This window comes from Echinops telfairi, unplaced genomic scaffold (genome assembly GCF_000313985.2).
Source record: "Echinops telfairi isolate 266 unplaced genomic scaffold, ASM31398v2 ScPeMD7_7458;HRSCAF=8496, whole genome shotgun sequence".
NCBI classification, from domain to species: Eukaryota; Metazoa; Chordata; class Mammalia; order Afrosoricida; family Tenrecidae; genus Echinops; species Echinops telfairi.
The window spans coordinates 37,977,816-38,002,848 of record NW_022111358.1 but is presented as its reverse complement, the minus strand read 5'-3'; the positions used below and the strand labels follow the sequence as shown (position 1 = coordinate 38,002,848).

At 41.5% G+C, this 25,033-nt stretch overlaps 1 protein-coding gene and 1 pseudogene across 1 annotated transcript in view; both read right to left on the bottom strand.

Annotated features, from left to right (window-relative positions):
* Positions 1-25,033, bottom strand: part of CEP112 (centrosomal protein 112) — a 462,158-nt gene that overhangs the window by 314,195 nt on the left and 122,930 nt on the right. Inside the window, exon 19 of the mRNA XM_045299484.1 lies at positions 1,433-1,568. Within this exon, the coding sequence (XP_045155419.1) occupies positions 1,433-1,568 (136 nt within the window). The remainder of the gene's footprint in view (positions 1-1,432; positions 1,569-25,033) is intronic.
* Positions 4,512-4,791, bottom strand: LOC115872859 (annotated as a pseudogene).

The window sequence follows — 25,033 nt, the reverse complement described above, 5'->3', positions numbered from 1 at the left end:
AAAATTAGGACCCAATGTCGGGGGTTTAAATGGAGAGAAAATGTTTTGAGAAATGATGTACAAATGCGCTTTACACAATTGATGTGTGTATGGATTGGGATAACAGTTGTATGAGCCCCTAATAAAATGTTAAAAAAGAGGGAAAAAAAAATAAAAATAAAGAATGGGAAAAAAAATGTATTTGCAGTGAATAAGTCACTGGTCTTACAAAGTTCATCTGATCTTCAGTATTGCTATCATCACTAAGGCCTTATTTTCAAACTACTAATCTTTTTTCTCTTTTGACTTTCAAATTCAATACATCTTGATTCCATATTGGGTCAATGTCAGACCATAAGTTAGTAAAAAAAAAAAACAAAACTAAAAACTTCAATTGCATCATTGGTGTTAGCTACTGGTACATAAATTTGAAAAGTAGTCCTATCAACTGGTCTTCCTTGAGGAAGTATGGCTATTTTTCAAACAGTTTTATGGGCATATAATCCACATACAATTCGATAGTTCAATCACATCGAGAGTTGTACAATCATCATCACAATTAGTGTTAGAACATTTTCTTCATTCTTGTACTCATCATTATTAGCTCCCCCGTTTCTCCCCAGGCTCCCCTACCATACCCAAAGGAACCAATCCAATTACTATCTCTATAGATTTACCCTATTCTTGATTTCATATACAGAAAAATATTTAAAAACTAACAATGACAAAGTGAAACAGATAAAAACCTCAATGGAAAAGCAAGTAAAAAATATTAACAACTAGTACAAATTTAAATGGTTCATCAGGGAGATCAAGTGATAGGGTGCTAAATTTTAACCTCACTGCATCTGCATCTGCAACAACCCACTTTCCAGTGCGTTTCACACAATAGCAAGGCTGTTCACATCTCCAGGGGCTTAATGCATGTGTATTTCCTATTCACTGAAACAGCTTTAAAATGGATCAAAGGGAGATCAAATGATAAGACATTACATTTTGACCTAATTACATCTGCCATAATCAACTTTATAATGTTCTCTGTCTGATAATAGAGCTATTGGCGTCCCTCAACTCTGATCAGAGAGGAGACACCAGAGGCTGAATCTATCTGGGAACCCTGCAAATGAATTTGGGGCTTCCATTGTCATCTATAGCCTTTTGCAAACCAGGTGTTGTCAATTGAAGCGCTGAGGCCATTCCCTCCTTTAGGATTGGATTATATTATTTACAATCCTTGGATCACACAAGCTGGTGTACTTCTTGCATGTGGACTTGGTTGATGCCTCACTTCTATGTCTGCTTGTTTGAAAACAACCCTTTAAGACCCCAGACTCTATTCATAAAGCTATTTTAAACTGAAGGTGAACTATATGTTTCTGTCCTCGTTCAGATTAGAATAGGCCGTCTTATTGGGAGCAAGACTCTGAGAAGGAGACTGTAGCTCCTTTCTTACCTGCTCCTTCATCTCAGCGTAGACCTTCTCCGAGTTCAGTTCCACCTGCCGCTTAAACTCTTCCAGGGCAGCATCTGCCTGCTGGGCCTGCAGCCTCTGCACTTCAGTCACCCGAGTTAACTGCTCTTCTTTTTCCCTAGAAAAGTCCAGAATCAATTTAGCATTCACAAATACAATGAAAGGGGAAAACGTAACTTCTGGGGAGAAAATCAGTTTTGCAATTTTCAGCCAGTTCCAAGAAAACTTTGCCTTAAAAAAATTACCATAAAAGAATTTGTCACAAAAGAAACTGTGTGTGTGTGTGTGTGTGTGAGAGAGAGAGAGAGAGAGAGAGACAGAGAGAGAGAGAGACAGAGAGACAGAGAGGCAGAGAGGCAGAGAGATTGAGATCGAGATCTATTGAGGGTACCATTACCTGCAACATTTTTCCTAAAACAAAACTACTAATCACCACATACACTCATCTGCTGGGTGATGGATAAACAAAGCATGGAGTAGCCAAACAACGGGTATCATGCAGCCGAAAGAGAAATGACTTACAGATACATGTTACTGCCTGCATGAACCTTGGAAAACTGTGCTAAGTGGAATGAGTCAGTCATAAAACACCACATAATGCAGGGTTCCATTTCTAGGGAACATCCAGAAGAGGCCAAACTAGAAAGAAAAAGGAGAATTCTAGGCCTTGGGGAAGGAGCCCTGGTGGTGTAGTGGTTCCAAGTTGGGCTGTGATCTGCATCGTCCGCAGTTCGAAACCACCAGCAGCTCCTTAGGAGGAAGACTGGGCTTTCCACTCCTGTCGAAAGTCGCAGTCCCAGAAACCCATAGTGGCTACACTATGAGTCAGCACTGACTTGACGGCAGTGAGCTTGAGTTTTGCAGGGAGACAGGAAGATCAAAGAGGCTTCTGGGGTGATGGAAACATTCTAGAATTAGGTTGTGGTGATTGCTGCCCAGGTTTGCAACGACACTAAAGGTTGTGTACTTTAAAAGGCTAATGTCATGGTATGTGAAACCATATCTCAATTAAAAAAAACAAACCTATTGCCAGTAGAAATCTCTCCTCTGCATGTCTACCCAGCAGGTGATCTGCAAGGAAGGAAGTGAGCAACATGAGGCCTGTTCATTACCTTCATTACCCTCCCAAAAACTTGCCTAAAAGAACTGAAAATGAACTCATTTATTCATACCTAATTTGAAAGTATATAGTCAAGAGTCCAACAAAACATGTAAAGCAGTCTCTGCACAGCGACAGAAGGGAAGAATAGACGTCAGCTGATGGCCCCGTGTTGTGTGCGTTGGGTGCCATCACGTAGGTTCTGTCTCAGAGCGACACTGTGGACGGCGGAATGGAACACTGTAGCCAGCAGGAGGTCCTGCTCCAGGGACTGGTCCTTCTTTTTTTAATTTTTTTTTAACATTTTATTAGGGGCTCATACAACTGTTATCCCAATCCATACACACATCAATTGTATAAAGCACATTTGTACATCGTTTCTCAAAACATTTTCTGTCCATTTAAACCCCCGAGACTGCTCCTTCTTGATAATGCCCTCAAACAAACTCCATTCTGGGCATGCTTCTTTCAAGACCGATGTGCTCATTTTTCTGGCCACCCAAGATATATTCAGTTTTCTTTGCCAATGTGAAAATTCAAGGCATCGACTCTTCTGGTCTTTCTTATTCATTTGATAGCTTTCGCAGGCCTCTGAAACAACTGAAAATACCACAGCTCGGGTCAGGGCTAATCGGTCCTCCAAGTGACATCTTTGCTTTTGAATCCTTTGAAAATAGGTCTTTTGCAGGAGATTTGCCCAATGCAAATACAGTGACTGTATATAACAGTAGTCTTATAGCTCTATCCTTAAACTACAGGAAATTTGGCTTAAAGGATACCTTCAAAGTCCTGCAGCACCTACTAGGCGGTCAGGGCAGGATTCCAGTCACAATACTCTAATTCTAGAGTTCATGCTGCTGCCCACGATGACCCGGGCTTTCTGATTCTGCCAGTTACATATGCGATCTTGACTTGGCTCACCTTCCTTCCCCAAATGAGCAAAGTGTATACAACATCATCTTGCTATTAACTGGACTACTAAAGGATGCTGGGGAAGGGTTAATTTAACTCACATACATGAAGTTCTAGATACATGTCATGAGAGGGAAAGACAAACCATGATGGCATTGTCTCTAAAAAGACATGAGTCAAAAGAAATTTGAGCTTTGGAGATAACCTGGATCTGAGTTATTTAAATCTCTGCTGCGGTTGTCCGGCGCCACTGAGACAGAAGGAAAGAATACTGAGTTTAGCGTATAACCACACGGTAGTGGGGGGGCCATCAACTAGGTCCTACTCAGGGACACTGCACAACAGAAGGAAACACTGTCCTGCCCTGTGCCATCCTCACCGTTATTATCCATGACCGATTGTTGTAAGTAGTGTCCGTCCAGCTCATCAAGGGTCTCTCTCTTTTTCACTGAGCTTCCGGTCACTCAGCAGGATGTCCTTTCTAGACTGTCTGGTCTCTTCTGATAACATGTCTGCAGTATGTGAGCCGAAGTCTTGCCATCCTCCCCTCAAAGGCACATTCTGGCTGTACTTCTTCCGAGACAGATTCGTTTGTTTTTCTGTGGGCCCACAGTCCTCTCAATAGACTCTAATACCATAATTCAAATACATCAAGTCTTTTTGTTGTTGATGTTAAACGGTGACGGCAAAATAACTAGCAGGCATATAAAGAGAAGCGCTGGATGAGCGTGCCCTTCCTGGAGAAGAGGGTGTGCTCACAGGACCTGTATCGTCTTCACTATCCCATCTCCACTCGATGTCCATCAGAACATACCCCTGGCCATTTCGGAAAAAGCACAAAGGAAACAAAGGAAAAATATGCAGTGTGCTTGTGCACAAGCACTGGTTACTTTATGCACAATCAAGGAATGGAGGAGGGTAAAAGAAAGAATAGAGAAAAACCGTACTGTAGTTGCCAGGATGTGGTGGAACCAAACTGTGCTTTTCTAATTGAGGATGGATACTTGGTCCGTAGGAAGAGAGTTCTGGAGGAAAGGAGCAGGCTCCCTCTTAGAAGACGCCTCCTGTCTGCTTCTGGAACACATCTACTTCTCTTCATTCTTCATTTCCAACTGGGCAGCTATGTCTGCTTCAATAATTGGCTGCCCATCAAACTGGACTCAGCTCTGACTCATTGACAAACCCTGTCGTTCACAATAGGCATTCATGAGTTTACTAAGCGGCCTCTTAATCTTAAACTGCACCAGAGGCCCATCCTCCTCGCCACCTTCACAGTAACATGATCATTGTTCTCAGTCTTGACTCCTTCCGTGGGCTTCTCATTGGCCATGGCAAGCACCGAAGTCTCCACAGCTGCTACATTACAAAAGAGGTCCCAGGTCCTCACCAAACAAGCACACAAGAGTACCAGGAGCGGCAGAAGGAAGCCCAAATGCATCCAGTCTTACGTTTCTTCCTTATTCACTTTCCAGCTTTTACATGCACACGAATGATTGAAAAGACCAATGGTTGGGATAACCAAGACCAAACACAGTGCCATCTATCGAGTTGATGCCGATTCATAATGACCCTCTGGGACAAAGGAGAACTGCTCCTGTGAGATTTCAAGACTGTACCTTTTTACGGGAGTAGAAAGCCTTCTCTCTCCCCCACAAAGCAGCTGGTGGTTTTGAACTGCTGACCTTGCAATTAGCAGCCCAATGCGCAACCACTACATTTCCTAATAATTTGTAGGCTCTCAAATAAAAAAAATCATTGTATCAGAAGTTTAAATTCTGAGCACCCCATTTGCAGAAATGTATGAATGATAGTAAAAACCCAAATCCATTCGCAGAGTCCTAACCCGGATGAAGCCCCCACTGAATCGCCTTTGAAGAGCTCATTAAGGAAGGATCAGAACAGTCTTGCTCTCGGGCAGAATGGACTAGAAAGTGTACAGCTGCCATCATTCTCCAGCCAGCCCAGGAGGGGCAGTCTCCATGGAGCTTGTCTGTGTGTGTGTGTGTGTGTGTGAGATGGAGATCACAGTACTGGTGGTTGTATAGTCATGAGTCATGCTCTATTTTACTTGTGCCTGGCTCCTTGGTTGGAAGGCTCTGGACCAACCTTGTGAGCTCTTTTATCCAACATATTGTATGTGACCCAATCAGGGTCCTGTTGCCTCTTCTGTAATCGCAATCATAACTGTGATGTATTGGTGTGCCACCAATCATGAACTCGTGACAGTGTCTTTTGTGTTTCAAGCCTTATTTAAGCTGTGAGGTTATGGATCTTCAGAAACCATTATGACCTTGTGCTAATGGTCTCCCTATCTGGATGGTGTGTCTTTGTCCTTGGCTCATTGAAGACTAATTGAATGTTCTCCTTAAATTATATTTGAGGTGGGGACCTCTTTTGTACCCTAAGCACGATACATTATTAAATATCACATTATCCCACCTCCTTTGGAAAAAATCACAACAGTGTCATCTAGGTTGTTGCAGCAGAGCTCTGTAAAGAGATGTGGAGAGGCACAGCTACATGGGAGTTTCCACCTCTGTGGCTGGCCATGGCTCGATGTGCAAATCATCACTGCTTTGTACTGGGGCTAGAAACACACACCAGGTATCCATACTTCCTTTATTTCTCATTTTCAGTACATTTGTCTATTTATCTGTTTGTATCGACTCACACATCCTTCGACTTGAAGTTGACAGTACTACGACATTTCCATGAAATGAAAAGTAATTTTTCCACTGCGATGTGGTTTTCTCTGTGTCTATTTACTGGTGGGTCACCATTTTTATGACCTGCAGGGTTTAATACTCAGTGCCAACATGTGTAATCCCCTGCATGAGAGCTTAGCCATTCCAGATGTGGGACAGCCAGCTTTGATGCCCACTTAGCATGTTTTGCCAGCAGGTGGAACAAACTGTCTTCTGGGCCTTTGTGAGACTTCCTTAACTACTCAGAAGAAATCAGAACATCGTGTTTTTCTTCGTTTTTCTTACATGTTGGTATAATAAATGTTTGTGATGTTTACTGCTTGATGGAGCCTTCACATTAGTGATGCTCAATGTCAAGACTTGTTTTTTGAGCTCTGATTTTGCCATTCAAGGTCAAGACGTTCATAGAAAGGGTGATTAATAGCTGATAGGATACTGGAAAAGGGGGGGAAACACACTCAGCCTATCTGAATTCACTCAAGAAAAAGGTCAAACCCTGAGTTGCAACCTTGAAAGATTCTATAGGTAAAATGTTGAATGCTGTAGGAACATCACAAAAAGATGGAAAGAACACAGAGTCACTGTGCCACAAAGAACGACTTGACTTTCCATCATTTCAGGAGGTGCCATATGAGCAAGAACCAATAGTGCTGAAGAACGAAGTTCAAACTCTACTGAATGCATTAGGCAACAGTAAGGCACCAGGAATTGATGGAATACCCATTACAAATATTTCAGAAAGTTGAAGAAGCACTGGAAGCACTCACTCATCCATGCCAGGAAATTTGGAAGAAGCCAGTTGGCTAACTAACTGGAAGAGAACCATATTTGTGTCCATTCCAAAGAAAGGTGAGCCAAGAGAATGCTCAAAATATAGAACAGTAATATAATTGATAACGCACACAAGTAAAATTTTGCTTAAGATCATCTAACAACGGTTACAGCAGTACATTGACAGAGAACTGCCAGAAGGGCTGGCAGAACTCAGAAGAGGATGTGAAACAAGGGATATCATTGCTGATGTGAGAGGGGCATTGGCTCAAAGCAGAGAATATCAGAAAGATGTTTACTTGTGCTTCATGGACTACCATGAACTGTGGATAACCCTGAGAACAGGAATTTCAGAACACTTCATTGTGCTCATTCGGAACTTGTACATGGATCAAGAGGCAGTGATGCAGACAGAACAAGGGAATACTATTTGGTTTACAATCAGGAAGGGTGTCCAACCGGTTGTATCCTCTCACCATACTTATTCAATCTGTATGCTGAGCAAATCGTCAGAGAAGCTGGATTATAGAAAGAGTGTGGCATCAGGGTTGGAGGAAGGCTTATTCACAACCTGGGATATGAAGGTGACCCAACTCGGCTGGCTGCCAGTGAGGAGGACACGAAGCACTTGCTGATGAGGATCAAGGACTGCAGCCTTCAGTGTGGATGACAACTCAGTGCAAAGAAGACCAACATCCTCCCAACTGGACCAAGAGGTAACATCACGATAAAGGGAGAAAAGGTTGAAGTTGTCAAGGATTTTGTCTTGCTTGGATCCACATCTAATGTTCATGGAAGCAGCAGTCAAAAGATCAAGAGCACTCTAATGGCTACAGAGAAGTTTAACTTGGCCTGATGGGGTTTCACCTTTCGTACATCATCTACTTCAAGATGTCTGTCATTCATATTGCTTGCCTACTATGTACAGGTCCTCAGAAAAGAGCAATTGCTATGAAATGACATATTGGTTGGTAAAGAAGAGGGTCAGAGGAAACAATGGGAACCCTCAATGAGATGGATTAACATAATAACCCAAACAACATACTCAATCAACCATACAAGTGATCATGAGGGCACTACAGGTTCGTGGAACATCTCTTCTGTTATGTATCAAATTCCCATAATGTCCTGGTTAGTTGGAGCCAATCTGATGACACCTTATGACAAAAACATCATCCTGCTTAAGAAGAAGGAAGCCTTGGTTTGTTTATAAGTCTAGCTTGAATTAACCTTTAATACTTCTTGTATCATTCAAGTACTTAAATATGAAAGCCACATATGGGAACAACATAAGTATACAAATTGTATCCATTATCATGCTCTAGCCCTGGGCTGACAAATGAATGTTCTCTGGTAAGACTCTCTACCTAAGGAAAGGGGACTAATTGGAACTTCCAATTTAAAAGGATTCTGAGACGAGGCTCAGAAGGAAAGGTTGATGTGCTTGATGAATGGTGCTGCCATTGTAGGGTGTCAGGTGGCCCAAGTTGCTTCTCTGCCATTTGTGGACTATAATGACCACTTTACTCTATCTCCATCTTTGATTTCTGAGGCCCTCCCCCAAACATTTGGAAGACTACGTGATCAGGAAAAGGGGTCAAAGGTTTACCTTTGTGTGGTGCCTTTGTCTATCAACAGTTGAGAGTACGATATTCGAAAACTTTAAAAGCTTATTTATCTTCTAATTTAAAAACATGTACACCCAGGGGTCACCAGGAATCAGAATCAACTCAACAGCAACGGGTTTCTAATTTTTTTACCATATATTAACCCAAAAAAGACTGCAAACATATCCTATAATAATATCCAACCTGTGGCTGAATATCAATTTTGTTGAATATATGTTGGAGGTTAGTTGGTTTGTATTTGTTGTCCAATAAACAATACAAAATATTTAGCTAATGTTAATGCTTATATTTAATAGAATGAGTACTTCTCTCTACGGCAGCTTATTCTTAGCTATCAAGCTTGTCCATTTACTTTATAATTAACTTATGGCCACATACATTGAAGTTATGAACTTAGGCTATTCACAGGTCTCTATAGAAATCCTATTAAAATACTGTTCAAATAAAACTGTGCAAAAAGGCATATCTATAAGTTCTAACCTTATAGATATGAAATATTACTTTCTGGTAAGTAGCAAACAAGGGGAAATGTGTCAAAACTCTTAATTAGTTTCTAGTCCCACACCTGCTGCTCTGCTAGGAAAACAATATTGAAGGGGAACCTAACCAACATAAATGGCTTATTGTCAAGTGAGACTATGGGAAATAAATTGAGATTCACTAGTGTACAAGACTCTTCTGTCGTAATTTAAATAAAGTACCCATCTTAATTTAAAGAGGTGGTAATCACTTTAATGAGAAGTCCATCTTAATTTCTTTCTACAAGGTGTTAAAAGAATAGGGAAAACCTGGGGGTCTGAGATACGACCTACTTCTCACTAGCAAAAGAGCAGTGTTACTTTTTACCAGGATTCCAAATCGTATGCCCTAGAAGCACGCACAGACACAAATTGTGGCTTTGAAGGTTGTGGGTGGTGGTGTTTTCCTTCAGTGGATCTATTTGTGGGGCCAAGTATCAAAGCATCACTCAAACGCCTTAAGCTAGGCCTTCGTGAAGATAAAAAGGTGGGGAGAGAAGGTTTTTTTTAGCTCAGATTTATTTATAAAATGCAGCAAATTTTCCTCATCTGAGAATATAAAGGATAGAGGGGAAAGCGCTGCATTCCGACCCAACCACAAGCGACTCAGATGAAAGGACGCTCTGAAGTGCGTGATTATTCCAAAGAGGCAATCAAATGGAGAGGACTGATGGCCAACAAGTTGGAATTTCTAGAGCTTTACAAGCTAACATTTACATCTATAGCTCAACCCTAATGTACAAATCTTCCTTTTGCAAATTTCTGTACCAGCACTTTTGATAAATGATGGCACGGATCCCACCTGTCCTTGTAAGGTCTCACATTGCAGTACTCACTCTTCATTTACAGCCAGCTTGGCATCTCAACTGGAAACTCCAAGAACAACAAAACAACACACAAAACATCAAACACGTCTTAAAAAACAGCTAGAAGAGCCTCCACTCCCTTTCTAGCTGGGCTGCAAAACAGCCTTTCAGGCAGCATTATCACCTCTGTTCATGGCTGCCAATCGGTATTTTAAGTTGATTAGAGGGAGTCGGTTGGAAACATGAAGAAGCTGACATGATGAACAAGTAAACGACCTTGGTCTCCACATCATGTGACTTCTAAGGGGCCCTGATGGTGCCGTGGGCTGGGCATTGGGCTGCTGACTTGCCAGCTCGGATTCAAACCCACTAACCACTCCATGAGAGAAAGATGAGACTGTCTGATCCCATCAAGATTTACAACCCCCCAAACCCTAAATTGGGAAATGGTGTGTTGGACTGACTCTATGGCACAGTGACTTTAGGTTTTTAAAGTCCGGTGGTTTCTGGTAAACTCTTGTAAAAGATGGTAAACACGGTGGACATTGAAATACCTGCAGCTTCAAGAGTCAGAACACCCAGTAAAGTGGGAGATGGTGGATGGCTACATCACTGCCTTGCCAACAAATGACATCATTACATATTGCCCAAACTACTGAGAAGTGGACACACCGCCTTAATTATCACAGTCAGCATTACTCTTGCCTTGTGCCTCAGCCTTTATTCCTGCCAAGACCTCCACAGTTAATGCACAAAACAGCCAGCGAGTGGAGTGTTCACTATGGTCTTCACTGCACAATGCTGGATAGTGGAACTGTGACGTTCAAGTACTCAATGGGCTTAGATTTCCTTCTCACTACCAAGGAAGACTGTCATGGACTTAGTCCAATGGAACTCTCTTCTGACAAAGATCTTCTGGCAGAGACTCTGTCAACAATTTAGGTATACCTCTGGTGGGGTAGTGGTTACACATTGGGCTGCTCCCCACAAGGTGAGCAGTTCGAAACTACCATTAGCTCCATGGGAGAAAGGCTAGGCTTTCTACTTCTATAAAGAGTTATTGTCTTGAAAACCCAGAGGGGCAGTTCTACCCTCTCCTATAGGGTCACTATGAGTCAGAATCAAATCCGTGGCAGTAAGTTTTGTGTTTGGGTTTTATACAGTCTTAAACACAGGATCAAACTTCAATCTTAAAAAACCACTATTGGATGAAGAATAGTTAAGAATAGGAATGAAGACTCTTTGTTAACCATCCAAAAATCAAACCATCTGGATTTCAGCAAAAAGGTCCATCATTCCTTTTGAGAAGATCTGAATCGTGCTTGGACAGAACTGCTACATCAACCTCTTAGCCTTCATTGTCAGTGACTTGGCCATGTTCTAGGGCAGGGATGGGGAACTTTTTCCAGCCAAGGACCATTAGGACATTTATAACATCAAACATTTCATTAACTCGCCCCCAATTGTGCGGGCTGGTACGCTTTCTCTCTGGTATAGCGTGTGATCTGCATTGGTACTGGTGATTTCTCAGGCTTTATATGGCCCGCTGGCTGGATGTGACCCAGCCCTTCTCTAGGATCTGGGCAAGGATCCTGGTGTCAAATTGTGTTATATCTTGTCAGACACTTTGAAGAGGTGTGAAAACTGTTCCTCTCTTACAGAAACTAAAACTTGACTAAGCAGAAAGACAAAAATGCAAAGGGGGGGGGCGGTGTTGGGTGGGAGATCAAATAATAGTAAAATGTTAAATTTATAAAATTCTGAGAAAAAAATTTAAGAGTTTCGACATAAAATGCAATAGTAAGAATCTGTGTAAGAAAATCCACCTCAGAAGACCAAAGGATTTCAGTAGAGAACAAAGCTACAGAGGTAAACGTAATGAAAGGTTCATATATTAACACTATATAGTTTCACAAAATAATTCCGTGCTAATGTATCTTCAGTCTAGCTTCCAAGTCTATGAAAAAATTAACGACTCCATCTCAGCAAAGAGTAAAACTTTAAAAGCAATGCTTATTTTTATGGTAAAATAAGAAAATATTAGAAAATAATCTCTGAAGAAAAAACAGCCACAACGATAGTAAAGAAAAAATTCCTGTCCCGTGCTAAACTTCTTTGCACTTCAAAGTAAATCTTAAGCCTGATTTTGTTTCCTATATATAACAAATAGATTGATATAGGATTACAAGTTGATATATACTTTATCCACCGTACATACAAAGTTAACATTTTTACCAAAAAAACATCATTTAGAGGCAGTGTTCGATCGGTAAGTAATAGGGAAATGCATGTTCATCCGGTGAAACGGCCGAGCGCAAACATTCTGAAAGAGGTGCAGGAGCACATCTCGGTGCTGGGGAGAGGAAGAGAGACAGTGTGAAGTCATTCGAGCAGAATGGTAAGTAAACCAAAGCCAGATCAAAGGACCAAAGAAGAAAGGCTGAAATGTGAAGCTGAAATATTTATTTCCTTCAAAACATCATCCATGCCTTGTCCCTGGGCAGTCCAATATTTCAAAGTAGCTGAAAAATATTCTCACTTATATTCATCACTATGCACAAATACATAAAAATTTAAGGAGGACATTTTCTATTTATCAAATATACATGCAATATTTATCATGTGTGGGGAATTTTTATGCTGGCTATAAATGATTTTGAAATAATATGATATGTAAAGGGGCTTCACAAAGTTCATGGAAATATTCCATTATCTGTTCATTCCATCTTTTCATGAACTTTTCCCAAGCCTCTGTTCATATATTTTAAAGTCACAATAGATTTTAAAAAATATATTCTTAGTGCATAATGCTGGTACAAATGATTACATTTAGCATATAACTATAATTTTTAAATATCTTTGAAAAGGATGAAGCAAAATTAATATTTATTGAAAACCTCCTATGCTCATTAGAAGGAACCTTGATTGGACTATGTGCTAGGCGTTGGACTGCAAACCGTGAGGCTGGTGGTTCAAACGCACCAGCCAATCTATGAAAGAAAAATGAGGCTGTCTGCTCCCATGAAGATTCACAGTCTGGAGAACTCTATCTAGGGTCGCTATTAGTTGGAATTGATTTGACGGCAGTGGGACTGGTTTTTGGTTGTGTGCCTCAGAGTTTAGGGCAGTTTGCATATTATTTAATCTTTCAAAAGCTCTTATGAAATAGTTATCATCTTTTCTTTCATTCAGATGTGTAAAGTGATCAACCCAGGTTCACATAGAAAATGGCAAAAGCAGAAATTAAGCTAGGCACACTGACTTCAAAGTCCAAAGTTCTACTACAACACCCTACATAAAAGCTCTACTTATTTTTTTTACTATGACATAGATGCTAATTAATTGAACCTATATTTAAATCCTTGTAATTTATCCCTGTATAATACTAATACTCACATAGCACATGACTTCGGGGGAGGGGGGGATGAAACTGTCCATCAATAATTTATTTTAAGGAGGATTGAGGCTTAGTGCTAGAAAAGCAAAATTAAGTTCACATTTCTGCTTGAAATGTGGGGAAGCAGACAGACTGTCTATTGTTTTGAGCGTGATAAAGGCACACAATGATGCAAACACAATACGATGACGAAGTGGAGACCAGAAGAATCCCCTGTGCATAGGATGAAAGAGAAAAGCATTTTCACAAGGTGACATCCCTCATGCAGACTGTCTATTTCGTGCATCACATACACTTACACAGGGTATATATGTAAGGATATTCATTAAATAGTCTCTGGAACATGACTTGTCTCCCATTCGATTATGATGTTATAAATTGGCCCACATTTTTCCTCCTGCACATGACACTGGCCATGAAAACAGCAAATCTTCATCAGGAGATGTTCATTTCGTTTAAGAGAAGGTTGAATATGCTAGGGAAAGAAGATTTCTGAAGGTTTTTTTCTGAAGTAGGATATGCCACTAGTTTTACTTATAAAGAGAATAGTCTACTGATAGTTGTATGAAAGCCTACGATACCGGAAACCATGTTGGGTTTATAATAATCTTTATTATAAAAGCATGTAACTGTCTTTCACTGACCATTGGCTTCCACCCAATATTAGATTCTTGCAAAGGCTCCAAAGGTTGTCTGATATGTGCTTAATCATAAATTCACACACCTGTTAATCTACTCTAACATTCATTCATGTATCAATAATGTAATGTGTGCCCATTCTAAACCAGGAACCTTGCTAGGAACCAGAAAACATCATTGAACTATGTGAATAAGTTTGTGCATTAGAGGAGTCTGGAAGGAACATTGAATTCACACTAATGTGAAAAATGAATGCTCATTTCATTGAACAAGGTAGTAAGGGCCCTCAACAGAGATGGACTGACACAGTGGCTACAACAATGGGCTCAAGCTGTGAGGACAGTGCGGGATCAGGCAGTGTTTCATTCTGTTGTGCGCAGGGTCACTATGGGTTGGAACGGACTCGAAAACACCAAACAACAGTAGCATAACAGAAGAACACAACAAATCCTAGAACGAGAATGTTAACAAGTGGCAAAGCTACGACTGAAGTTAGTAATGAATTCTTGTTGTTAGATGCAATCCAGTTGATTCTGACTTGTGGCAAACGAATGAGGAGAAGATAAAAGGGTATTTCAGCAGAGGGAAAGGCTGTAGCTAATTCTAAGACAAGCGCAGGGGCTGATATGATGAAATCAAGAACGGAGATAGGGGAGATAAGGCTGAGTAGGTAAGCAGGGATCACACAATGCCAGGGCCCAAGGGCATGTTAGAATTTGGGATCTCATTCTAAAGGCAAAAGGAAGTAACCTGAGATTTTTCAGCCGTGCAGAACATTACAATAGTTGGTATGAGGCTTTCCCATACTTTTAAATGTAGGACATGAAAGATATGAAAAAGACCCAGAGTGAAATTCTAGAAATTAAAAATATAATATGCGAGTTGAAAATACAATAGATGGGATGAAAGGCAAATTACACAAGGCAAATAAAAGCTTAACACACTTGAAGACAGAGCGACGGCAACACCTGGAACTAAAGCAAACCAAAAGCAAACTCACGGCCACCTATTGGATCCTGACTGCTAGCGACCCTGTGGGACAGGGCAGAACTGCCCTGCAGGTTTCCGAGACCATCAGTCTTTATGGGAGTAGACAGTCTCATCATGCTTCCAAGCAGCGGTGGATGGTTTCAAACTGACAAGCTTGCAGTTAGCAGCCCAACACATAGCCACTCTGCCACCGGGCCTCCTCACAAAGAGAAAAGAGACTCTCCAACAGGAACAGAGCTTGAGTGACAACTTTTCCGCCACCTCACATCTGTGTAACTGGAGGCCCCAGGGAAAGGAGGGAGAAGTGAGGATGAGAACAAAGGCCTAAAGAATGATAAGAGAGCTTTTCAAGTTTCATGAAAACACAAACCCAAGGACCTCAACACATTCCAAGTACAAGACACAAAAGAAAACTAAGAATCAAACCTCACCATGGCCACCCCGCTACCCCCTAGTCCCCCCCCCCAAAAAGCTACTGTCCAGTCGACTCTAACTCCTATTGACCCTACAGAACAGAGCAGGACAGTTTGTAGGGTTTTCTGAGATGGCAAATCTTTACAGGAGCAGAGCCCCCTACCTTTCCTTCATGAAGTGGCTTGTGGGCCTGAGCCACCAACCTTGTGATTAGTTTAATTCATCGCACTATCACGAACATCACATTCAAATTGCTCAAAACCTCCGTCCTAATAGTAAAGAGGAAAGAAGGTTCAGAAAGAACGACATGGTAATAAGGAGTGAAATACGGACAGCAGCAGACTTCTCAGTGGGAACAAGCGAGAAAGAGCGCACTAAAGCAACGTCTATAAAGTACAGGGGGCGAGGGTGGGTGGAGAGTCAACTGTGAATCAAGAATCCCATACACAATGAAAATATCTTTCAAAAATTAAGGGAAAATATTATCCCAGACATACAAAAACTGAGAAAATTTATCAGCAGACTGAAGGAAAATATGCTATCAAACAGTAAGTGGGCAAACAGACATGAACGGTGATCACTTGTAAAGAGAACTGCGTATGAATAAGTACATGAGATTTTTTCACATTCCTTAAATCTTCTAAGAATATGTCACTATTTAAACAAAAATGATAACGATGTTAGGGTGGGTTTCTAACAAATGGAGCAGAAAAAGTGCACAAAATCGTAGCACAAAGGTCAGGAAAGCAGAAACAAGAAAAGCACTTGCAGATGCCATGTGGATGCATTTCTATTTGGAGGGTTATGTGTATACTGGAATAACATCATGTGAGGGGCCCCTGGAGTAAGTCTACACTGCTTTCTATAAACCCTAAAGCAACCACTGAAATAATAAAATGAAATGAAAGCTAACAAAATAGGCAAAGAAATCATCAACAAAAAAATTCACGTGATCGAAAAGAAAGCAGAAAAAGATGCAGTAAGCAGAGAGGACGCACAGAAAGTTATTGTGTTTGTGCCTAACAATACCATTAATCACAAGAGAAAACGACTAGTCGATCAGCAAGAATCAACAGGATTTGAACAACATTATAAACCAACTTGAATTAATTGGCATTCAGAGCTCCATCCAACCACAGCAGACTGGGTTGGGAGCTTTAGCATAGGGAGCTTTAATCCTGGAAAATAGGGATGAAGAAGCAATGGCACTTTCCATGAACTTTTTGAAGCCCCCTCATACATATGATATTTTAGGGACCAAATGGAACATTAATCAAGATAGACCTTGATATGCTGGAACAAAAGTCTCAAAGCAATTTCAAATACTTCGAGCCGTACAATGCAAATTCTCAGTTCTAAGTGGAATTAAATTTTGAAAAGTCAATAGACGAAAGACTTCTGAGAAAACATCCAAATATTTAGAAACTAATAACACTCTTCTAAATAACACGTGGATAACAAAACAGGACAAATGAGAAAGTATTAGAAGGACTGCCAGAATGCTCTTCAGAAGAAAGGATGGCAAGCCATTGCTTCACGTGACTTTGGACACAGGATTGGGAGAGACCAGCCCCTGGAGAAGGACGGCACGCTTGGTAAAGGAGAAGGGCAGCGACAAAGAGGAAGGCCCTCAACGAGACAGACTGTCACGGAGGCTGCAACCCTGGGCTCACACATAACAACAGCCGTGAGGACCACACACGCCCGGTCGCTATTAGTGGGGACAAATCTGATGACATCTGACAATAGAGACATATATGTCATACACTACAGAAACCTAAGTTCAGGTCTTTCTTCTTAGTCTGGCTTAGTCCTAAGCTCTTCTGAAATCTGTCACCCAGGAGTGGCCTTGCTAATATCTGATCTAATAGCTAATCGCTTCTAGCATCTCATAGCAACATACCGGGCACCACTGCACAGCAAAGTGTCTGCCAGGTGGTAAGTGTGTTTAAACTCATATACATACACATGTAAATGCACATAAGGAGGCTTCAAAAGGTTCGTGAATACAATGGAATTACAAGATCATGGCGCTTTTCCACAAACTTTCAGAGCCCTCATACGTGTGTTTGCAGGCTACATTCATTAATTTCCTAGCTCTGCCAGGTGGCAGTCAATAAAAGAAATTTCTCTGGAGATGAAAACACTAAATCATGTTGAAAATCATGAGTTTAGGAATGAACCACAAATAAAACAATACAAATAAAACATTGTGGGAAACGTTTGTCTTCAGGAGTCATTAATCTAAGACCTTCAATACATAACCAGACTAGGAAGAGAGGTACTGAAAATCTTTCTCAGAAAGAGAAAGTACAAATAGTGGGAGTCTTAATTTGGGAGTATTTTGGGATTCTAGGAGCCCTCGTGGCACTGGGCCACTGATCGCAAGGTCAGCAGTTTGAAACCAGCACCCACTCTGAGGAAGACATGGCTTTCTACTCCCATAAAGAGTTACAGGCTTGGAAACCCCTGGGGAGCAGTTCTATTCTGTCCCATGGGGTCGCCATGAGCCGGAACCAATTCTATGGCAGGGCGTTGGGCTTGTTGTCCAGACTTTCAGCTGTGGGGCTCACGGCTCTTGGCCTGAGCCCCAAACTGCTCAGTTTTGACTTAGCAAAAGGGACCTGGGCATCTTGGTCTGACAATGCTCCTTGCAGAGAACTCATCTTAAGGAAATGTAGGAACCTTTTCAAGGTCGAGACACAGCCTTACAAAGACACGGTAAAACATAAGGGGTGGACAAGAGATGGCATGTCCTCTCGGAAGGAACAGAGACAGCCCATACCTATTATCTATAGTAGCTGTCCTTGAAACAAAATGGACCACGCTGCCAATGCTGTGCGACTGAGGCCACTGACTCACTACGTACAGACAAGTCTGCTGACGAGGTTCAACTCTGTTCCCAGCTTCCTTAACTTGGCCCTTAAGGGAAGCACTTCAGCTCTTTTTGGAGAGGTTAAGAATTGCCTTTTATCAGCCCCGCTCTCTGCCCCAAGCGCTGCCGGTCGGACTTGGGAGAAGCAGTTGTGAGTGTGCTGGACAGTCCTCTGCCATCTCCCCTTGTTGTCAGGATGTCTCCCCACCCCTTCCTCTCCTCTGCTTTGCATAAACAATGCCTGATAAATGAGTGTTCGAATAAAAGTTTAAAATACCTTCTCCTCTTACTAGCTAAATACAATGGCTGCACATATTATAAAGACGTGTGATCTCAGGGGACTCTCTCTCTTGAAACGAAACTGGAATAGACAATGCTCCACGACTCACGGGCAGAATCTCATTAAGATCAAACACAAGAAGTCTCCGATCCTGGCACCTCCACTTGCCAGCTGAGTGACCTTAACCTCCCTGAACCTCAGAATGAAAATAAGAACCACTGCCTTTGGATTAGAACTCCAGCTATGTCCAATCAGCTTGGGGGAAAAAGGAAGCGTGAAGGGGTCCAAAAAGGGATCCTGTAGCTATGTGGAGGGCAGTCCCAAGCCGTGGCTAAAGGTAAAATACGTAATATATGTAATAAGTATATAATATATATGTCATTTAATGTATATATACGCATGTGATTTTCTGATTCAAGATGGCCAGTACCAGTCTACTTCAGCACAGTTCTGTTTCATTTTTGACAACTTCCAATTTTCCTAGATTCACACTTCCTAATTCCAAGTTCTGATTACTAGTAGAGTTTTGCTGTTTCTCCTCATTTTGAGTCGTGCCCCATCAGCAAATGAAGGTACTGAAGGCTTCACTCCCACAGGCTTACTCCATTCACAGCACCATGGTCGCCTCTACTTTGAGGAGGCAGCTCTGCCGCGGTCATATTTTGAGGGCCTTCGGCCCTGAGGGGCTCATCTTCTGCCACTGTCTCTGACGACGCTCTGCTTCTACTCATTAAGCCTTCAGTCCATAATGTTGTCAACGAGTGGCTAGTTCCTCTTGGTAGTGTGTTCCTCATGCAGATAATGCCACTGAAACCTGTTCACTTTGGGTGACCCTGCTGGCATTTGAAATACCAGTGACATCTTTCCAGTCTTAAAGCAACACACTGGCAGACAAGTAGTGGACACTGAATAAGGAAAAGCAAAGAAGAATTGACGCCTTCGAATTATGGTGCAGGCGAAGAGTACTGAACGTATCATGGACTCCCAAAAGAACCAACCAATCTGTCATGGAAGAAGTGCAGTCAGACGGCTCCTTAGAGACAAGGGTGGAGAGGCTTACTCGCATGTATTTTTAGTAATGTTGTTGAGAAACAAGTCTCTGGAGAAGGTCATCATGCTTGGTGAAATAGAGGGTCAGTGAAAGAGGAAGGCCCTTGAGGAGATGGATTGGCACACTGGCTGCAATAATGGCTCAGACATCAGAACAATTGTGAGGATGGCACAGGACTGGGCAGTGTTTCATTCGATTGTACATATGGTCACCACAAGTCAGAATCAACTCAATGGCACCTAACAGCAATACACACACACACACACACACACACACACACACACACACACATCTCATAATTACATATATGGAGCCCTAGTGACACAGTCGATTACACATTAAGTTACTGATCACAAGGTCAGTGGTTCAAACCTACTGACCACCCCACTGCAGAAAGATGAGGCTGCCTGCTCCTGGGAAGAATTACAGTTTCTAAACCCTTTGCAGGAACCCTATGAGTTCGACTGGACTTGATGACAGTGGATTTGGTTGGGCTTCTTTAATGCGTATACTTTATAAGCTTGACTTCCTACCAGGATTATCTTTCACCAGCTTTTATGGCTGAAATAAGTTCTGATTTTAGTAACACTCAAGAAGGTCAAACTATACACTACTATACATAGACCCTCCAATCTCAGTGCTCCAGGCAGCACCCAGTAAACCTCTGAATGCCGCGTTAGAGATGAAATCTGCGGTCTGAAAACGTCACAAGCGTCTGTCAGTGAAGGGCTCCTGCTCAGCACACATCCCGACACTCATGCCATGCCCTGCGCTGCTTCATGTTCTCTCGGGCGCAGACGGAGTGCAGACTTCTGTGAAGACACTTCATAAGAGAAGGACTTCATAAAATAGAGCTTCTCTTGTTTCTACATGAAACGAAGTCGCCACATATTTCTGTCTTCTGCTCAAGGTTCACGTTGTGTTTCTTAGAGAGGGGGGTTAAGTCAGCATGCTCGCTGGAGCTAAGGAATGTTTACAATAAACTAGAAACTCGGACGGTTCTGGAATTAAAATGGTTTCAGATGCTCAAGCAGAGCAGAGAAAAGAGAAGGGCAGCTGGGACCCCCGCCCCCTGCTGACGCTTAAGAAAGCCATCTTGAGGAGACAATAATATTCAGAGCTTTCAAACACTTTCTACATCCTGGGCTGACGTTCCTCCAGATAACATAAATGTTTACATCTCTGGAAAATGGAGTGCGCTTTAAATCAGTTCACAAAAATCAATGTAAATCCTTGGCAATCCCTTATTCTCCTCCAGCGGTAATTACCAACTTAAAATATAATGGTGCCAATTATAAGAAAAGTGACCCATTACAATCCCAACAATTGCTTCAGAAAATGATCAGAATGAAACGGATCTGATTATCCAAAAAAATACACGCCGTACAACACAACCGGCTTTTAAAAAAGAGTAGACACGGGGAGCGTGGTGAAACGAGCAGATATCGAAACCTTCTCTAGGAAATACGGTGAATCTCCTTAGCGATCATTTCAAAGTCCATTGCCGTTACAAACTACATGATTTGTCATGATAGGGCACGCTAAAGAGCAATTAGTCGAGTAAGAAAAGAACCTGAAATGTTTCTAATTATAATCACATAGCACCCTTTCAAAAAGAAAACGCCAAATCAAAGAATCAGACATCAAAAGGCCACTAGGTCTTTCGCTACAGACCATTTCCAGCCCTGGCTCACTCCACATAAAACCTCCTTTGGGTTATTTTCATTCTTCACTGAGAACAGGGATAGCTATGGTTCAAATTACGGAAGACTCCTCCTTCAAAGTGCCTTGACATGTGTGTATTCCACACCTAAACTGAAGAAACGTTTAGGGAAGAAAACTAGAGGGGTCCCATTTTTAACAAAGTGTCATCCGTTTTAAACCGCCACTGTTAAATCCCATGGCACCAAACTTCGGGGACTATGAGATTTGGGGAAGAATAAAAGAAGTCCACTAGAGAAATAAAAGCATACTCTTTTTGAAGGTTAAAAACGACTTGTCACTGTATCGCTTCTCAATAGTATGGTCTGAGGAAATCTTTCCTCCAGGAAAGCAGGTCTGTCCGCCATGCTTATGACCTCATCCTTGGGCATTATCGTGTTATCAGATTCAAGTCCTTGAACTATTTTATCCCTTCTGGCCCGAAAATCACCTCAACTCCACCAGTTCATTTTCTGTACTTCCTTCAAAGCTCAGCTTATTGCTGAGAGATCTTCAGGACAGTAAGTCTTCTGCTAATGCCATTCTCATCATACAGCACACTGCTCGCCAATTCTTCAACCATTCCTTGTGCCTACACAAAAGGCACACGCTCCACTCCCCATCAACCCGGCCTCCATCTGGCCTTTCTGTTTAAGCTGGATCCAGCTGCACAGTTTTCTTTGTCTATACCCTCTACTGCACATCTCTACACATTAGTTCATACTGCACTCGCTTCCTTGATGAATTCTGTTACATGGAATCAATCTATTGGCTATACAAGTCATTATGTTGAACATATAATGGGTAACACAACTGGAGAGAGGTGTACAGTTAAGATGAAAATCTGCCTAAGGATGTCCATATGAATTCATCACTAATAAAATGATTTCCGGAATCTCGTATCAAGAAACTAGAGTAATCATACTGGTAGAAGCCCCAAGACTATGGTCCTTGGTCACTTGTAAAGTCTGGAAATGAACTTACCCTATTTTCAGCCGCATAATGGACAGGACAAGGGGAATGAAAACACTACAGAGATATGCACATGTTAGAATACCAGCCATTTAAGATCGAAAGGGCAGCATTCACCCAAGGACAAAGTTCAGAAGGGCTGGGAAAGAAGCGGGGATGAAAACAAGAAACAGGGAGGAAGAGGGAGAAGTGATGTTACATTGAAGGAATTGCAATCAATGACAGGACACAAAATGTGTATGAATCATTGACTGGAAAGCTGAACTGAGCTATAAACCTCAACCAACTCACAATCAAAAGTGCTTTGAAAAATTAAGACAAAACCAGAGTATCTAATAGCCATCACAATTGTGAGACGTCACCATCATCCACTATGGTTTTTCCAGTACTTTAGGCTTGTCACTGAATTTGTTCTTTTCTTTTATAACTTAAATTTAAAGGAATACTGAGGTTAAATCAGCATTGTTTTCAGCATATGTGATGATTTCAGTCCTGTCTCAACTCTGTTATCACTATTTTTCTGAGCTCCACAAATAGAATATTAAGAAATCTATATGAATGATATTTTGTCGAGATAACACTTATAAGTGACAAAGAAGATATAATTAGCAGAAAAGGACCTCACATGGCTATTATAAGTACAATCAGTAGGGACAAAGCTTCAGAGGGAAATGTTAGCAAAAAAGGAAGATATATAAAAGAACTAAAAGAAATGTCTAGACTTTTAAAGTCAAAATTTATTGGCTAGGATTTAAGCACATTAAACTCCGCTGAAGAAAATACCGGTGAACTTGAAGACACAGAAAAAGGAGTTAGTCCAAAGAAAACACAAACACACTTAAAAAAATCAACGACTGTAAAAGCAGAACCAGTGACTCATGAGACTAACCCAAGAGGTTTAGAAAAGACAAGAGACGGTCTGTCACACAAGGAGAAGAAAACACATGGGAGCTGACGAATGTCTAGCTGGTTTATTCTTTGGATGATCTGTTAAATTCAGGTAAGATATGCTCAAACATTGGTTCGTGCAGACTTGTTTTAATTTTCTTCAGCTTCAATCAAAACTTAAGTGACTACTCTTCAGACTTGCTGAATATTCATTGTACAAAAACCTCTCATAACCTGAAATATCGTTACGTGTGTTATACTGAGTATACAAAAGTATTTGTTGTGGCTGATCACATCAAAGGATGGGTAATAAAAATGGGAATTCCAGACCATTTCATTGTGCTTGTGTGACCCCTGGACAGAGACCAAAAAGCTGTAGTTCCAAAAGAACCAGGGACGCTGCCTGGTTTTCATGGGAGTTGTGTCCTTTCTTCAGAAGCATTCAGTCTGCATGCCAAGCAAATGATCCAAGAAGCTGGAATATATGAAGATGCAAGCAGCTTCAGGATTGGAGGAGACCTCATTAACAACCTGTGATATGCAGATGATATAACCTCGTTTGCTGCAAGTGAAGAGGATTTGTTGAATTTTCTGCTTAAAACACTATATAGCTTTCAGTATAATTACACCTCAACATAAAACAAAAATCCTCACAAATGGCCCAATAGCAATATCATGAGAAACATACAAAATATTGATGGTGTCGAGGATTGAATTTCACTTGGATTCACGAAGCAATACCCATGGAGCAGTTGTCAAGAAATCCAGTGACATGGTGCATAGAGCAAACGGCTGTAAGGGCTTCAGAAGCCAGGATGTCAGTTGGAGGACTAAGATGCATTTGATGCAAACCAAGGTAATCACCGCGTATGCACATGGCTGGACGACAACTCCGGAAAACTAAAGACTCTATTTCAGACCAATGAAAGATTGATCAGCGGAACAACAACCTTCCTGGGGTGATCACACCTTAGAAAAATCATCCATCTCAGATCAAAAGGACAACCTTTAACCAAGGATCAAGTTCAAAAGGGAGGAAGTAGGATTGTGTGGTTGCATCATGGGGGCTGCAATCAATGCAATTCAGCAAAATGTGTATGAAATGTCAGATGGAAATGGATCTGCTCTGTAAACCTTCACCCAATTCACAATTAAAAGTTGTTTTGTTTATTAAGGAGGAAGCCCCTCGGTGCGATGGACTGATTCGGTGGCTGCAACAACAGGATCGAGCATTGTGACAATGGTGTAGGACTGGGCATGGATTCACCTGCTGGACACTGGGAGGCTCTGAGTTGGAACCAACTCTACTGAACATAAAACGAACATGAAAAGCAATGGTGCTCAGTGATAGCAACTGGGTCTCAGATTAGACTATATACTGGAGAAAGACGCAATAATTATGAGAGCAAAGGGTCTGCTGAAGGTCTGATGTCATCCCAGAACTCAGGAGAAGGAGGTCAGGAACGAAAGAAGGCCATTCAGGACATTAGCAACACTACTCCATCCCACGGTTGCCAGATCAGCGCTAGCACGGTCTTTCCACGTGATTAGTGATCATTAACTAGAGAGGTAGACGAGGACCATCTGTTGATCTGACAGCTATGGCAAAGGCTTCCCTGCACACCCAACGAACAAAGAGTGCCAAAAAAAATTTTTTTAAGAGAGAGATAAAAGCTCAGAAGGAGTTGCCTGTAGTCTGTTATATTAATAAAGAATATATTCAATGGTGTGAAAAAAATCAAAGAACACTCACAGCAACTGAGAATATGATGATTTTCTGGAACTTTAAAAAAATCCCACCATTTGGGAGATCTCGAATCAGCCTTTGATTCACTTATTAATTTTGCAGAAAGCTAACCGTGTTACACCGCTCGGGAAGACATACAGCGCCGCATGCCTCGCTCCATCCTCTTGAAGGAGAGGCAAAAGGCCACAAA